The sequence below is a fragment of the Brachyistius frenatus genome, unplaced genomic scaffold, assembly GCF_029030835.1.
Source record: "Brachyistius frenatus isolate BFR_SWC_R1_liver_20210118 unplaced genomic scaffold, ASM2903083v1 Contig_26, whole genome shotgun sequence".
In the NCBI taxonomy this organism is placed as follows: Eukaryota; Metazoa; Chordata; class Actinopteri; family Embiotocidae; genus Brachyistius; species Brachyistius frenatus.
In genome coordinates, this window is record NW_027210625.1 from 4,359,021 (window position 1) to 4,374,421 (window position 15,401).

General features: G+C 43.2%; 4 protein-coding genes across 6 annotated transcripts in view; 2 read left to right on the forward strand and 2 right to left on the reverse strand.

Annotated features, from left to right (window-relative positions):
• The window catches only part of raph1b (Ras association (RalGDS/AF-6) and pleckstrin homology domains 1b), a 36,958-nt gene extending 34,662 nt beyond the window's left edge, over nucleotides 1-2,296 (reverse strand). The window contains exons 1-2 of one of the 3 annotated variants that reach the window (XM_069698364.1): nucleotides 2,036-2,296; nucleotides 955-1,262 (exon numbers count right to left, since the gene is read on the reverse strand). The gene's annotated coding sequence lies outside the window, so the exon portion shown is untranslated. Of the gene's footprint in view, nucleotides 1-358; nucleotides 504-954; nucleotides 1,263-2,035 lie in introns of those variants that run through there. The other 2 variants (XM_069698367.1, XM_069698365.1) reach the window with 2 other exon arrangements.
• Nucleotides 2,297-2,785: 489 nt separating this feature from the next.
• LOC138620837 (T-cell-specific surface glycoprotein CD28) lies at nucleotides 2,786-5,458 on the forward strand. The gene is made up of 4 exons (XM_069698420.1): nucleotides 2,786-3,135; nucleotides 4,107-4,451; nucleotides 4,528-4,673; nucleotides 5,132-5,458. The coding sequence occupies exons 1-4, from the start codon at nucleotides 3,048-3,050 to the stop codon at nucleotides 5,243-5,245; spliced, it is 693 nt and encodes a 230-aa protein (XP_069554521.1). The 5' UTR covers nucleotides 2,786-3,047; the 3' UTR covers nucleotides 5,246-5,458.
• Nucleotides 5,459-6,558: 1,100 nt separating this feature from the next.
• fastkd2 (FAST kinase domains 2) lies at nucleotides 6,559-10,971 on the reverse strand. The gene is made up of 11 exons (XM_069698372.1): nucleotides 9,936-10,971; nucleotides 9,741-9,844; nucleotides 9,476-9,584; nucleotides 9,245-9,368; nucleotides 8,980-9,119; nucleotides 8,719-8,891; nucleotides 8,416-8,573; nucleotides 8,084-8,320; nucleotides 7,857-7,953; nucleotides 7,299-7,413; nucleotides 6,559-6,907 (listed from the first exon to the last, which is right to left on the reverse strand). The coding sequence occupies exons 1-11, from the start codon at nucleotides 10,569-10,571 to the stop codon at nucleotides 6,785-6,787; spliced, it is 2,016 nt and encodes a 671-aa protein (XP_069554473.1). The 5' UTR covers nucleotides 10,572-10,971; the 3' UTR covers nucleotides 6,559-6,784.
• Nucleotides 9,812-14,275, forward strand: mdh1b (malate dehydrogenase 1B, NAD (soluble)). The gene is made up of 12 exons (XM_069698375.1): nucleotides 9,812-9,871; nucleotides 11,158-11,256; nucleotides 11,336-11,448; nucleotides 11,539-11,673; nucleotides 11,755-11,897; nucleotides 11,971-12,139; nucleotides 12,219-12,534; nucleotides 12,636-13,121; nucleotides 13,215-13,356; nucleotides 13,692-13,861; nucleotides 13,943-14,082; nucleotides 14,166-14,275. The coding sequence occupies exons 2-12, from the start codon at nucleotides 11,235-11,237 to the stop codon at nucleotides 14,217-14,219; spliced, it is 1,890 nt and encodes a 629-aa protein (XP_069554476.1). The 5' UTR covers nucleotides 9,812-9,871; nucleotides 11,158-11,234; the 3' UTR covers nucleotides 14,220-14,275.
• The last annotated feature ends 1,126 nt before the right edge of the window (nucleotides 14,276-15,401 follow it).

Genomic DNA, 15,401 nt, shown 5'->3' on the forward strand with positions numbered 1-15,401 from the left:
AACTGTTAATCATGCAAAGCTTCTATTTTAGAGTTCACGAATATAAAAAAAAAAAAAAAACAACCTGAAAATGATTACCATGGGTCCCCTTTAACTTTTCTTTCATTGCTTGTAAGATTTGGGCTGAGGTGCATGAAAGCCGCTGGTCATACTGACTGTATGTTATCCAATCTGCAGCCGGCGGCGTCGGCCAACAAAGGGAATTAAAACAGTGACCGTGAGCCGCAGTGAAGAGGCAGCTGATCGTGAGGTGAACCCAGACACGTGAACATAAATTACCGCTTGTCTCACAGGTTGTTAAAGACATAAAACCTGGTGTTTCGTAAATGCACTATATAAACATTAGCGCGGCCATTACCAGGAGCTGATAGCCTCCTTGCGCTAAACAGGGTGGAGACTAGCCCCTCATCTTTCTGTTCAGCTGGATGCAGAGGAGGAAAATTAGGTTGGAAATCGCTCCAGACGTCCACGATCGAGACCCAGGGCTTGTCTTTGGCAACAAAAACTAACAAATACATCAAAACAATGGGATCGTCATGTTCAATTGGCACTCCCACGAAAGCGCTTTTCCCAGTCGGCCCAAAACGCTGCACACCCTTTCTCCCCAAGAAAGGGATTGTTCAATGGCCGCATAGGGAGGGGGAGACCCCCCCCCCCCCCATTCAGACATCCTGCCACCCCAAACACTTCAGCAAAGAGGCAACAACACAACCACGGGCTTGTTTCCAAATACCTAATGGTTTAGATTGAACAAGTCTCATCCACTCCTCCGTTTCCTCTCCCGAGGACGCAGTCTAGGATGGGCTTCCAACAGTGTGTGGTCAAATAAACTCATGTTTAACCTACTTATGCTTGACATTTTCTCTCTATGATTTTTCTACAGAAGACAAAAAGGCTAAAGACAATCAAAACACACATAGAAGAGAGAGGGGGGAAAAAAAAAAATCCACTTACAGGAAAATTGGATTCACAAAGCGGGTCCTCTCCTCCGCTGTGTTTCCCAATGGGAGCAAACACCCCTGTCCTCAGGGGAATCAAGAAGAAAAACTCCTGGTACGGTAAGCGTAACGATCTGCCTTTAAAAAAACAGCAATGTGGTTAAAAAACTAACAGTTGTCCTCGTGTTTTCACACGCTGCCTCGTCTGCATACACGGCCCTGCTCCCTTTCCCATTCTTCTCTCCCGGAGCTGCTGCTGAGGAGACACGCTGCGCGTCTCCGTCGTTTCCTGTCCAGCCCAGGATCCAGCGCTGCCTTCACGGTCTGTCGGAAATATTGGATACCACGGGATAAGGAATGAGCCAGCTAAAAGGAAGATGTCTGACAACAATAATAATAATACTACTACTAATACTAATAATAGTAATATCGTTTTTCTATGTACTCCAATACACTTAAAATATGGAGTACTGCATTGCTTCCATTTGATGCTCACCTAAAAATACCACCACCACCAGACAAAAGGGGCATGTTCCAGATTAGGAGATTATTGTTATCCATATGGACACACGGCATTACAAAATCACCAATTCCCCCACCCTCATCCATTTGCCGAGTTACAAACACACACAACCTTTAAAAAAAAAAAAAAAAAAAAAAAAAAAAAAAGCTCTAATCCCCACTTTAAAATCCCATGAATCTGTCACCATGTGTGGCCACACAAAAATAAATATTTTCTCTTTTACATATCTCTAATCCCTGCTTTAGGCTCAGTCGAAAAAGAAAAAAAAGTCACTGAAGCAAAGAGAAACACTGATGCAAATGAAATGTAATTGTGATGAAAAACTACTTTTTCCAACTTGTGATAATAGAAAACTACTGTCATCAACAGGCTAATCAGAATAAAATGATTCATTGCCATCTGGTGGACTAAAAGTGTATTGCCTATTATTTACAACATGAATATCTACCCTTACTTTGAATTATTGACACCATCAGAGATTTATAACTAGTGTATCGGTAATAAACTATGGAGGATAGTTACCTCCACTTAAAACTAGTATGCGGCACAGCGGAGTCCCGACAGAGTGCTTTACCTGTGCTACTGTTTGATCCTGTGCGCTACTCTGACTCACAGTATCCAGACAGTAACTTCTTCTGAATGTATTTTCTCCACCAGTCAGCATTTCCTGCAACGACACGAATGTCGGTTCAGCATCTGTTGGTGTTTTTCAGTGTGTCCAGTGAACGTTCCCACGCAGTACGCAGCAGGTCGGGTCGTTGCACTCTCGGTCACTCCACCTCCAACTTTGGCAGCAACACTAGTCCTTTCAAACAACTGCAGAGCAACAAATGCAAAAGTATAGCTCATAAAATCTATCTTCTAGAGCCCATTCGCAAACAAATACTAGAATGGTGCAACTTTTTTTTTTTTTTTTTTTTTCTGGTCAAGCTATAACGAGTCATCCCATCATCTCCCTTTGTCTCCCCCCCATAACCACACAATGAAACAGCATAACAGAGTTTTAAATGTGCAGCAGCTTCCAACATACTTTACTTAAGCTCGGCATCCTCTAAACACATATTTACACGTGTTCACAATGATTCTGTATGTTTTTGTGCGCAAAAAGATGTTTGATCGCAGGACACGGAAACTTTCAGAGGAAGAGGAATAAAAACGTTCAAAGTGTACAGCAGGATCGTTGTGTCACATTATCTAATGTTAGGGCCCCCAAATCAGGGAGAGAGCGGAAACTTCAGAAGAGGAGGTGTTATGTGCTACAGGATGTTTCTCTCTCTCTCTCTCTCTAGAGAGAGATGCGCGTGTGCGCGTAAAAGCTCAGTCGCCGCGGTGCAGTGGGAGTGCTTCAGTCTGGAGGCCGAGCGAGGATGTGATGCGTGACGTGTAAATGAGTACGTGAATGGAAGCGGGGTGGATGCTGGCAGAGTAACGGCTCGCATTTCTCTGCAAAACGTACGGATTGTGTAAATTTGGGGTCAAAGTTGTTTTTGTTGTTGTTGTTGTTGTTTTTTTGGGAGGGGGGTGATGAGGGAAAGCCTCGAGGGCGTCATTCTGCTGGAGGCAAGTTCACACTCTCGGCGGGAAAGATGAGACTCGTCTGCTGGGTGCTCGTAATCCTGCTGGGTTGCGGGTTCTCTCGCGGCACTCCGTCGAGCAGCAACGGTACTTGCGCCGGTAAGTTGTAGACTTATTTGAATTACTTTAACCAAAAATCAAGCTGATAATAATTCGTACGCTGACGTTACGAGACGTGTAAATTTGTTTGCAACTACTGTCCATTAACGGCAAGTAATTAGGAGGGGAAGAAAAAAAACCATTTAATTTAACTTAACAGTAAATAGCCATTTCTGATTGACAATCCCTGAGAGTTTTGCACATGCGGTGACAGTGGGACACCTTAGTTTCACTTGCAAACACTGAGGTTAGCACCTTTATTAGTAGTGGTACAGTAAAGCCAGAGTGTAATATATTTATAACGTGTGGTATCGGCTCATACTCAGGCCCAGTAATTTAACTCCTCTCGAGGTTGAAGTATAAGTACATAAAACGTGAAAAAGGTGTCAATACAATTATAGTGAACATATTCTTAGTTATTATAATTGTATCTGGCGATTAGTACCTAAGATCATCCTTACAGTCTCCTCAGCTTTTATCAGATATCAGAATAAGAGCGCAGTAAAACCTTCATGCAACAAATGGCAACGGGAACCATAAACCGCAACCTTGTGAGTGGCAGCGGCTGACTCGAGCACTCCGACTGCAAGTTCAGTTTTTCATATGAAACTCAGTGGAAAAAGGTAAACGTGCTTCAGACATGCCCATGTCAAAAAGATATTCTGTGTGTGGGTGGAGTTGCTCTGAAATGACGAGTTTCAAAGCCTGAATTTCGGTTTAGCGGAATTAAATGCAAATAATTTGAGTGTTAGAGGGAAACCAAGCCGTTTTGCAACCGAGTCTGGTGACAAGACAGACACAAACGTCCGAACTTGCTGACACGGGAATCGCAATGTTTTTGACACTTTACAGTCACGTAAGCAGTATTTTCCCCGAGCGTTATTCCGCGTGACACTTATTCAGAGATCTTACAAAATACTGTGATTGAGACACTAAATACAACTGCACCCATTTATTTTTTTTGTCTCCAGAGCTGCTGAAGATTTACCGCATCCCTGCGAATGGCAGCATGTCTGTATTTGTGTCGTGCCCCAATGTGACCGGCAGGGACGTGACCTTTACGCTCTTCAAGGGCAAGGAGGAGCTTTACAAACACTGTGTGGGCTCCGATGGCAAGACCTCACCGGACTGCCAATCGCAGCAGCCCAGGCCGGATATAAAACCAAACAAAAACAAAGAGGATAAATTTGTTGGCTTCATCCTTTCCGGAGTAGCAGACAGAACCCTCGACATGTACAGATGTCGGGTCACCATCACGTTCCCTCCTCCCCTTCAAACTGAATGGAGTACTCGACCGATCCTGGTTGTTTTAGAAGGTAAACACTGTTAAGAGGTGGAGGTTTTGTGTGCGTGAACACGTACGGTACAGTAAACTCTTCCTTCTCTCTGTAGGACAACACTGCATAGAGGATGACAACATTGGGCATAAAGTGAAGACAGAAGATACAACGCAAAGATTCCCATGGATCTGGGTGCTGGTGGTGGCATTTCTCAGCACCTACAGCCTAACGGTCACCGTCATTGCCTTCGTCAGCTGGGTGAGACGTTGCCGAGATCTTTTCCCGCAAAAAGTTTTCACGTTGGCCAATATGTAAACTGATATCGATACATCTGCGACAGGCTCGAGTATTGAACAACGTGGTGCTACTTAAGAGCTACTTAAAAAACATGTCACATATTCTGACATCTCCCTGATTCAAATCTTTTTTTACACATTTATTTAATTTGTTTACCCGTTTTATTATTACAGCTACTATATTATTATTATTATTATTAATAATAATATTCTCTGTGTTTTCCCTCCTAATGCCGGGATCTGGGATCATTTTGGTATTTCTATTGCATTTATCCAATAGTGCAATTCTAATTTATTCTCGGGGTGAAAATAGATGTCGGGCCAGAAAGCTTTGGGGCCCTCGCCGACAGCCCCGTCTTCACTTACAGGCGTCGTCGGCTGATACTTCATCCGTCTTTGTCTTCGTGTGTCTCCTTCCAGTTGAAGTTGAGGGAGACGGATTCCCAGAGCGACTACATGAACACCAAGCCCAGAGCGCCCGGGGACCGCAGGAAGAAGAGGGGGGTTCTGAATCCTATACCGCGATACTTCTGATCGCTTCGTGGGATCATTTGCACAGATTTATTTAGAAAAAACAAGACAGGGTGTGTCCTTGTAGTAGCTTCATCTCAACAGAACATTATTATGAGCGAGATTTGTGTTGTTTCCTTTGTGTATTTTGTTTGCGAGTAGCCTCGTTGTTTTTGTCTACACAGCAAAAGATGTAGCTGTATGAAATAATAGTAATAAAAAAACCTACCCATCGTTTCTGGTTTTCCTCACTTTGTTTCACTTTGCTGTCTCTTCCTGTCACATGCAGCCCTGCACTTGGTGGGAACCCCTATCTGTGGTCGAAACAGAAGGTGGTGTCTCAATGGGGGGATTTAACCACATTTAAAGGGCGTGTGTGTGTGTGTGTGTGTGTGTGTGTGTGTGTGTATATGTATATATATATATATATATATATATATATATATATATATATATATATATAAAGGGCTTCTACCAACCCTCAAAAATCAAGATTTGCTAGTGATTAAAACTGCAATGCGCTTATCTTTCAAGTTTGCAGGTTCTTATTTCAAAGAAAACACAATGTGCTCTCGGAGATGGCATCACCGAGGTTGATGACGAGAAGCAGATTAACAGCAAGGAGCGGCAAGTACTTCAAACAATAACAATCTGCACCATTTCCTGTCTTCCTCCCTCAATTTCTTTCCACGTCTTGCTGCTTTCTGCAGATGAAGCAGCTTCAAAGGGACTCCACCTTTTACCTTGCTCACCTTGCACTTTCTGTTGCAGTTACTGCAAGCGCTCACGCTGGTTTTATTGGTTTGCATTCGGCCGCATGGTCTTACTCAGCTACTAGCTCGGCGACATTACCGTGTTGTTTCTAGTAAGCCGTTTGGATGGCTTTGGCAGCTGATTAAAAACAAACGATAAAAAAAAAAAAAATTTCTCCTCCGATGAGCGAAACTCTCCCACAAACTGGAGGCGGTAGCGCTACGCAAAGGAAAGTTTAGGTTTTCTGCTAAAAAACGGCTACAAGTTGTCTGAAATCTGCAAAGTTACATTTGTACTTGTCTCACTGAACCATTGAATTATTTAAATATTTCTGCCTTTCTCTGAATATGGTGTTATTTTTATTAAGAACTGTTTTTCAAGCTTTTATTGCACTCGTGGCTGTCCGACTGTCTGTGGAGGAAATGTTCCTATTTCAGTTTGACGTTTGCATAGTTTAAGTAAAAAAAAATATATATATATATAAAAAAAATCTAAATTCCTTCTAAGGCAAAGCTAACTAATCATCTGATATCGTGCATTAAAAGTCATAGAATAAATATAGTAAAGCAAGATCTCCGTCATAATTACGAGGCAAAAATCTAATGTTTTATTTTGTGTGCAGATTTTTTTTGGCAACAAAAAATGAGCATGAATAAATGTATAACTTTGCCTCTAATGTGTACCTCCCAGCTCAGTTCATCCAGTGGCATCAGTCATTTCAAATACGTTAATATACTTTTACAGCCTGATAAACCTGTTTTCGTGACGGCCGCAGGCCGACTGGAGCGGAAACGGCTTCGACATCCGTCTTCAAGACCCCACGTGCTCCACTGCAGCTGGTGTTTCTGACCGGTGTTGTTCTGAAAAAATCTGTCCCCTGAGGAAATCCGTCCTCTTTTCCTCAGGGACAGAGCGCAGCTCCTGCTCCGCTATCTGGGGAACAGGGTGAAGATCATGTTAGTCTCGCTATCGCCGTGATGAACTCAACACTGACACTTGTTCCATTAGTGAAGGTTTCATTTATGGTTTGAAGAAGGATCTTACTTGTTGCCGTGGAGAAATACAATGTTTAGATATTAAGTAAATTAGAAGCATTATCATGTCTATAACGTGTAACTTTGGAGATGATGAAGCCAAACTGTATGAATGTATTTATAATAGATGGCTAATGATAATGGAATGTTTGCCAAACCTAATACTGGTATAATGGTAGTTAGTAAAAGAATTAGGAGCAAAATAAGTAAGAGAGAAGCTTTTGAATGAACAAATACTCTAAAGAAGTAAATGACGTGTCCGAATAAAAGAAGGAGAGTCAGAGTCTTACGAGGACAGGGTTATATCCCAGGATCTTCAGATGGCGAACCTTCACAGCCAGGGGACCGCGAGGATTGGATGTACCGTAGCAAAAACCAGACAACGGGGCGTAAATTACTGCAATTCTAAGAAATCGAGAAAAAAAAAAACAGTTAGCTTTCAAAAGGTCAACATTTGAATTTAAGTCACATGACAGATTGAAAGAGGATTATTTATTTTCAGAGATAACGTCAACTTACACAATACACTCCTGCTTTATGGTTTCTATATTCTTAAGGTACTATTGAATGCCCAAATAAGTCCTTCACTGAACTGTTTTAGTGTGAATTGTAGACTTTCTGCACTTTGTTGCATGCAAAGTTACACAATCAGATATTTGATGTTAGATTAGCACGCCGTTCGTCAATGCACAGCACCATCAGAGCAGAAAAAAACCTCCACCTGCGCTCACAGCTTCACGCTTCATTAAGCGTGACTCATCGAATTGAAAACGGAGGGTGGAAATATAAAATACCACGACAAGTTTCTTCATGATGTTATCCAACACAGACTAACTCTGATCTCTTACCTTTGGCTGCTCTCTGCCGGAGAACTCTCTTCCTCTCCACAGCTACTTGCTTCAGTCACAGAAGTTTGGTTTGGCGGAGGTTCGGTTATGACGCCATCTAAGAGTAAACGTACACAAACACAGGTGCCTGCTCGCATCGTAGTTTCAAAACCATCTCATAAAGTATATAGTTTAAGTTAAAATGGAGCGACTTAAGTGTCATCTCACGTGTTTTTTTGTGCCTTTACCTATGAGGTAGAATTTCTCCACCACCACCATTTCCTGTAGCTTTACGTGTTCCTGATCTGCCACCACACTCCGCAGATTGTGCGAGAGATGCGAGTCGACTGACGGAGCGCCGGGCGTCGGGTTCGCCAGGGCCGACGCGTGGACGGACAGGGGCCGAGGAAGAGGAGGACGGTCGAGACGGAGACACAAGTCCACGGTACGAACCATTTTCTCCCGGCTCTTCGGAAACTTTGATGCTGAGGAAGGAGAGAAGATCACAAGGATGACGTTCAAAAATCCAAAGAAACAGACTACACCTGCCAGACTGCGCGTGTGTGAATTAGTGTCTTACTGGCAAGCTGCTCCAGCGTACAACTCTGTAGAAGTTGCTCCAGTAGTGCAAAGGGGAAATGGCCCAGCAGGCAGAGATAGTAAACGGCTTTTAATAAATCTAACCCAGACATCCTGGGTAGATAGGGCACCAGGGCATCGCCGAGACTGTCGAGAAACCTTGAGCGGCAAGAAAGACGTCACATTTTTAAAGTTACGGAACATCTACTGTCGCCATCTGGTTGTTATTCCATCGTGGCGGTGGGCTTGTTTATTGTCTGAAGACAGTTAAATTTTGTACGCTGGAGACACGTTCGTGACGTACGGCTGTCTTTGCTGCTGCAGATCATAATTCAGAGAGGAGTACACCTTGAGGAGACAGAGGAGGTCTTTAAGTGTCAGGACGTCGGGGTTGGCGATCACTCTCTCAGCGTAAGCCTCCATCAAGGCAGCGGGACAGAAGACGAGGTCCTCAAACACAGACAGGAAGAGGAGCCTCTAAACAGAGAGGAAGGAGTAATGCAGTTAAGGAGGTAAATGTAGTAGCTTGAATTTTATTCTAACACGAGTCAATTTATAGCAGCACCTGTTTGTTGGTCCATATGTCAAGTGTGGAAGCAACATAGTCTGAAATGGCAGTGAGCAGGTCAAAGTCTCTGTAGAGCAACGCCCTATAGGACTGCAGCAATTTATACAGATTGTTGAAGGGGATTCCGTTGATGTTTTCTACCAGAGAAGAGAGACATGGAAAAGAAAAACATACGTGAAATAATATCTAAGGCAAAATATGCAAAGGCTCTTTTCATTTTTGTGACTCTTTAGCCGCTTTTTCTTGTGGAAAAGGTTTCTACCCGATATTTTTTTACTGCACACGTCCAGCAGCGGTTTGGAGTAGAAGCCCATTGTGGCCATAGTGGAGATCATGTACTGGGCGTTGGGAAGGCTGAGCTGGTCTGTCATTGATAAGGCCTTTTTCTGGAAGAAGCAGTGTGCAGAGCAAATGACAACATGGAAGGGATTCAGTGACAGATTACAAAAAAAAGTATTTTTGAAGTACTAAAATGTTTTATTAAGCAAAATACCTCAAGTTTCCATTTGAGCTCCTTTGGGGCATCTTTTCCCAACAGGCGCATCATGGTCTGGAGAGCCATTACCTTCTTGATCCCGGGAAGACGAGCCTCGACTACCAGCCTAAGACGGAACGACAGCAAAAATCACTGTAAGGAGGTGGAAAGGTAAGAATGTATACGGTAACAAACCAATTTTGTCTGCACTACTTTGGGATTCATGGGGTATTCTTTCAGGTATTTCTCAACCCTTCCTAAATGTGTACTGCTTAGGTCATACCTCATGCCTTCTTTAAGTGCACCGACATTGGGGCTGCTCTCCATATGTTCCAGACACGAGGCCAAGATGGACAGACACTTCTCATCAAAGTCATTCAGTCTCTCCTGTTGACGGATGAAAAACATATTTGCGTGAGTAACAAAACATAAACACTACCAATGAGGAAAAAAAAAGTTGACAAAGTTTTGAGCTTACTTTGCAGACTCCGAGGAAAGTTTGAACCACTCGGCTATGTTGAGGCACACCCAGCTTGACCATGCTCAGGAGAGCGTAAGTCAGGTCCTCGTTGCGCATGTGCTGCACAGTCTTCATGGCCTTTTGCAGTAGTTTTTCCAACTCCGTATGCTCGAACATTAGCCGCAGCTCATAGTGTCGCTGCTCGTCTGACATCTTCTTTGTGGTGGACCACATGTGGGACAGGCAGTTGCTGACCTGTCGAATTGTGGGAGAGTACTGACAGGTCAGGTCGAGCACGTCTGATGGGGAACCGCAGCGCTGCAGGTGGTCCATTAAAGGGGACGTCCTCTGTCTCTGCTCCGAGGCCGACTGGTCAAAGTGGTCCACCTCAGCTGGCGGTGATGACTCAGAGGAGACACGGTCGCTCTCCACCAGTTCACCGCCGTAGCTCTTACTCTGCGAGTAAAACCTTACTGAACTCGCATGACTACCAGAGAGCCACGTCTGGCTCTGCCTCGGGCGACGTATCGGTGCCAGCTGTCTACATCCAAGTAAAGATGTCGTCACCTGGAAACTGCGCTGTTGCCACGGAGACGTGCGGCTGCAAAAGCGCAGGCAACTTCTTATGACCTCCTCCGCCGCAAAGACGGACATAGTTCCCGAATAATTGAGGGGACACTTAAGTGGGGAGGAACGTTAATAAGACACTTGGAAGTCCTAATTTATGTCCGCATTGCGTCCGTGTGTTGTAAATAACAACAACAAACAACAACAACAACGAAGTGTTAGGACAAATTTGGAGCCAAAGAATCGGTACGTTTTACGAATGTTTCTGAATCTACTTCACGCTGTCAAACAAGGTCAACAAATGACTCGTATATTAATACTCTAATTGTATAAACGTACCGATGCATTTCTTTACGGAACACGTTGTACTTGCCAGATAATGAGAGAAAACGTCGTTCTCCGGAGCAACATTAGCCTTAAACGTCCCGTTCGCGTTAGCATTCGCACGCGCCGGCTGTTACCGTGTGCGCTGCCGTATTTTGTCCCCCTGTAAACATCTGAAACGCGTTCTGTATTTAATTTTTTTTTTAATATAAATTATGTTCATTATAAACACAGCGTGTTTTAGATATATCAATTGCTCTTAAAAAAAATAAAAAAATTTAAAAAAAATCATCTCTTTAAACTCGTACATTAATACGCTTCCTGATATATATGTATAATTTTTTTTTAGTTTTCATGCGTTTACCACACGGAATCAAATGAGTGCAACGCCACCCGTTTCCTAGCAACCAGCGCTTTCCGATCATAATGGCAAAATTTGTGCTTGCCGGTAAGTAATGTTACGTTTTTACCCTCTAATATTTAACTATATTTCAAATAATTTGTTTCTACGTTGTCAACCTTCACAGGCAAAACAGACTGCCCTCATTACGCCAAAGCGGAACTTTTAGTCGACTGTCTGCAACGGTGTCTGCCAGACTTCAGGGTCCACAAGATTTGCATCCTCCCAGAGGAATGGAAGGTAATCTCTCTCTCCTATCAAAAAGTATTTGCAAGCCAGTTGCATATGTGTTTTTAGTCATCGACGTGACATGTCCTGGGCTTCTGACAGGAATGGCTCGAGGCCACCTGCAAAAGAAATGTCTGGAAACACGAGCGCTCTCCTTTGGTTTGGAGGGAACTCGTGGACCAAGGGGGCAAAGGGATGCTCTTAGGGGGCTATAATGAATTCCTGGAGCACTGCCAGGTAGGCATAGATAGGTTGTCTCGATTAAAGATACGTCAAAACTACCAAACCTGGTAATGCGTTTCATCTGTGGTTGTGTAGGATTACTACAACATCACATCAGACATGCCGACCGATATGATGCTGAGTGTCGCGGCAGAGAACGAGGAGACCGAGATGAGCCTTATTGGGGAAGAGCGGCATCGCGTCGGTCTTATCCAGCACTTTCACATATGGATTAGCGGGTGGGTTTGATGCACGTTCCCCCCCTGCGGTTTGCTTCAAGAGTGATTCGACTGACAGATTTGTCCTTTTCAGTGCTCTCAGCCCAACGAGCTACGTTCTGATCCCCCATCTGCTTTCTGCTGAGGTGTTCCCCCACGCTACTGTAATCAACCTGCACCTACTGGACCTGGAGGGGAGCCAGGAGGAGCTGCAGGGGCTCCGGATGGAGACTGTGGACATGTCACTCAGTGTACTTCATCAGGTACGGGACTTTCGCAAAGCTTAGATTCTTTAATCACGTCGGAAAGAATATAAAGTCATCTAAACGAATGTGTTCACAGGTGACTACTCACACAGATCTCGAGCAAGCCTTTCGAGAAGCTGATGTCATCCTCCTGCTGGATGATGGCCGGTCTGGTGACACAGATAGAGAGAAAGAGAAAGACAAAGACAAAGAGAAAGAGAAAGAGAATGAGAAAGACAAAGAGAAAGACAAAGAGAAAGAGAATGAGAAAGAGAATGAGAAAGACAAAGAGAAAGACAAAGAGAAAGAGAATGAGAAAGACAAAGAGAAAGAGAAAGAGAGAGAGAAAGACAAAGAGAATGAGAAAGACAAAGACAAAGAGAAAGAGAGAGAGAAAGACAAAGAGAATGAGAGCGAGAGAGAGAGAAAGACAAAGAGAGAGAGAAAGACAAAGAGAATGAGAATGAGAAAGACAAAGAGAAAGAGAGAGAGAAAGACAAAGAGAAAGAGAGAGAGAAAGACAAAGAGAAAGAGAGAGAGAAAGACAAAGAGAATGAGACAGAGAATGAGAAAGAGAGAGAGAATGAGAAAGAGAGAGAGAAAGAGAGAGAGAAAGAGAGAGTGAGAGAGAAAGAGAGAGCGAAAGAGAGAGAGAGAGAGAAAGAGAAAGAGAGAGAGGAGGAGAAAGAGAGAGAGAAAGAGAGAGAGAAAAAGAGAGAGGAGGAGAAAGAGAAAGAGAGAGAGGAGGAGGAGAAGAAGAAGAAGAAGAAAATAAAGGACATCTCGGACCGGTACCGAGAGTATGGACAACTGATCGACACGAGAGCCAAGAAGACGGTGAAGGTGATCGTGTCGGGAGACTCGTTTGTCAACTTGAGATGCTCCCTTCTTGTGGACGCTGCAAGCTCCATTGACAGCCACCAGTTTGTCGCCGCGGCAACTCGGCTGGAGAATCAAGCCAGGGCTGTAATTGCAAAGAAGTTGAAAGTGAGGACATCAGGTATCTAGTGTACACTTCGACTTTGATTTCCCTTGCCTTTCAGCACTATCGTCTCAAATACTGTGTGAACATTTTTTTCTTCTTCTATTGCAGATATAAGAGGAGTCATTGTGTGGGGAAACATCAGTGGTTTTTTCTACGTTGACCTGCAGAGGGCGGAGGTTTTCAACTACGATGGAGCAATCAATGGACCACCTTTCTTTTCCCAACAAATCCTGCAGATCGTTACGGACAGGTCTGTTACAATAACAAACAGTAAGTTTTCACTAGTTTCAATATGCAACAGACCGCCGGACTCGGAGCTCAGCTACGTAGGTGGTTATTTCTTAATATGCATTCATTTTAACGGTTAACTCCAACTAACTGCCACTTTGGCTGGCTAAACGAACATAATATGACAAGGTCTGACGCTGGTCTACCATCGCATTACCGAACCCTAGCCTGCTGTGATGTCAGCCTGCGCAAATGTTGATTGCGCAATAGATTTGTCCCAACAGTGTCTCTGCCCTGATCAAAAACATCCTGTGCAGAGATGTGCCAAAAGGGCAATAATCCCCTCCTCCTTTCCAGGACATGGTTGGAAACAGACTTTCAACACCTGGTGTGTCATCATAGCAGAGCTGTGGCTTCAAAGACCGGCCAAGCCGTGTTGGCCGCAGATGGGATCCTCGTTGTCCTGAAGGCTTGGAATGGCGGTAGCGGTCCAGATGAGGTCCTGTCTGTGGGTGTACTTTGCCCAGGTTAGGACGCGTTGACCTCAGCCACTCCAATGTAAAGTTCTGGAAAACACGGGAGATTCACATGACTATTGCTACTTCCAGGCCACTACAACCTCCCAGATGGCATCGTCCTCTCAGTTCCAGTTACCTTTACAGACGGTAAACTGTCCGTACTGCTCGACGTCACTGTTGGAGACAAGCTAAAGGAGAAGCTTCAGCTTTCTGCTAGTGAACTGCAGCAGGTGTCGTCATAAAAACAAAACAAAGGAGTTAGACATCATATTTAAAGCAAACGTACTAACTGGGTCTTTTTTTTCTTTCCCAGGAAAAACAACTTGGATCAGAAAACGGCTCGATTGTCACAAAAGAAGATGTTTGAAAGACATTTGTTCCTGGTAACATTAAAAAAAATAAAAATAAATTAAAAAAAAAAAATCACTTAATATGTACCACACACACTCAAAACACAAGTTAGAAGTCAGTTCGAATGATCAAAGGTAGTAATCCAGATAAATTTCAATGCCACATCCTAAAGTTTGTTTCAGTTTGTTCTTTTATTCTCTTAACTTTCACATGTAGAGTTGCAGTTTTATTTTACCAGTTGAATGACAATAAATCCTTCCCGCTCGGAGAAACTCGTCCACAGCTGTTGTATTTTTAGACGTAAAAGATCAAACTGAGTACTTTATGGAAAAAGGAGAAATTAGAAAATATATTCCTTTTTTTTTTTTCTTTTTAAATTGTACAGTTCAGTAAGTGTCTTTTTTTATTTTTTTTTATAGGTAAATAAGCGGTATTTGAAGCATAAAACACACGACTACAATACACAGACTAGTCCGTTAACAGCGTTCTCTACATCTGATGTTATCGCTTGCCACCCATTTCCATTTACAGTTGGGTGGTCTTTTCAAAGTAAGGACACATCAAAACTTGAATTCCCCTCATTGATAATGAAATATTAATAAACTGAATTCAATGGGCTTTTTTTAACCTGAAACATTCAAAGTGACTCTTTTTTTCTCACAAATTGTGCAGTACTTTGTCAGCTGACAAGGAGAACTTGAACAGAGTGCTGTTTTTACATGCAGAATATACACTTTCCTTTTGTTTTGTTTTTTTGCATTTCTACACTATACACAAGTAGGCATTGACTGGAAAAAAAAATAAAAAGGAAAGGTTACAAATACAGTGCACTACACTAAAGTTGGGAAAAATGGACACATATTCTGCAATATTATATTCACTTTGTACAACCCACCCCTGAGATTTGGATGCCGAGTGGTTTACAAAAAGCAAAATCAGCCTCTTCGTACAGTCGAACACGCTGCTAGATCTCTGGTCAATTTTTTTGCCATACGTGACACATAATTAAAAGTATTATGCCCCTTCCTTAGCTGAAAAAAAAAATCTGCTCCAGTTAAAGTCCTGCTCTTTTGAAACTTGACCTCAGATATTGATCACGGTGAATACGTGCGTGATGCACGGCATGCATAAACTTGTCGTGGCACGCAGGAGGTTATTCATACATATGCCAGTGATACATGTACAGATAGTACATGGG

Coding starts and splice junctions, on each gene's coding strand:
- LOC138620837 (XM_069698420.1), top strand. CDS start 3,048: ATGAGACTCGTCTGCTGGGTGCTCGTAATCCTGCTGGGTTGCGGGTTC. Junction 3,136..4,106: donor CAGCAACGGTACTTGCGCCG/GTAAGTTGTAGA, acceptor TTTTGTCTCCAG/AGCTGCTGAAGATTTACCGC. Junction 4,674..5,131: donor TCATTGCCTTCGTCAGCTGG/GTGAGACGTTGC, acceptor GTCTCCTTCCAG/TTGAAGTTGAGGGAGACGGA.
- fastkd2 (XM_069698372.1), bottom strand. CDS start 10,571: ATGTCCGTCTTTGCGGCGGAGGAGGTCATAAGAAGTTGCCTGCGCTTT. Junction 9,369..9,475: donor AGCTCAAATGGAAACTTGAG/GTATTTTGCTTA, acceptor TGCTTCTTCCAG/AAAAAGGCCTTATCAATGAC. Junction 7,414..7,856: donor CCGGCAGAGAGCAGCCAAAG/GTAAGAGATCAG, acceptor TCGATTTCTTAG/AATTGCAGTAATTTACGCCC.
- mdh1b (XM_069698375.1), top strand. CDS start 11,235: ATGGCAAAATTTGTGCTTGCCG. Junction 11,257..11,335: donor GGCAAAATTTGTGCTTGCCG/GTAAGTAATGTT, acceptor CAACCTTCACAG/GCAAAACAGACTGCCCTCAT. Junction 12,140..12,218: donor CACTCAGTGTACTTCATCAG/GTACGGGACTTT, acceptor ATGTGTTCACAG/GTGACTACTCACACAGATCT.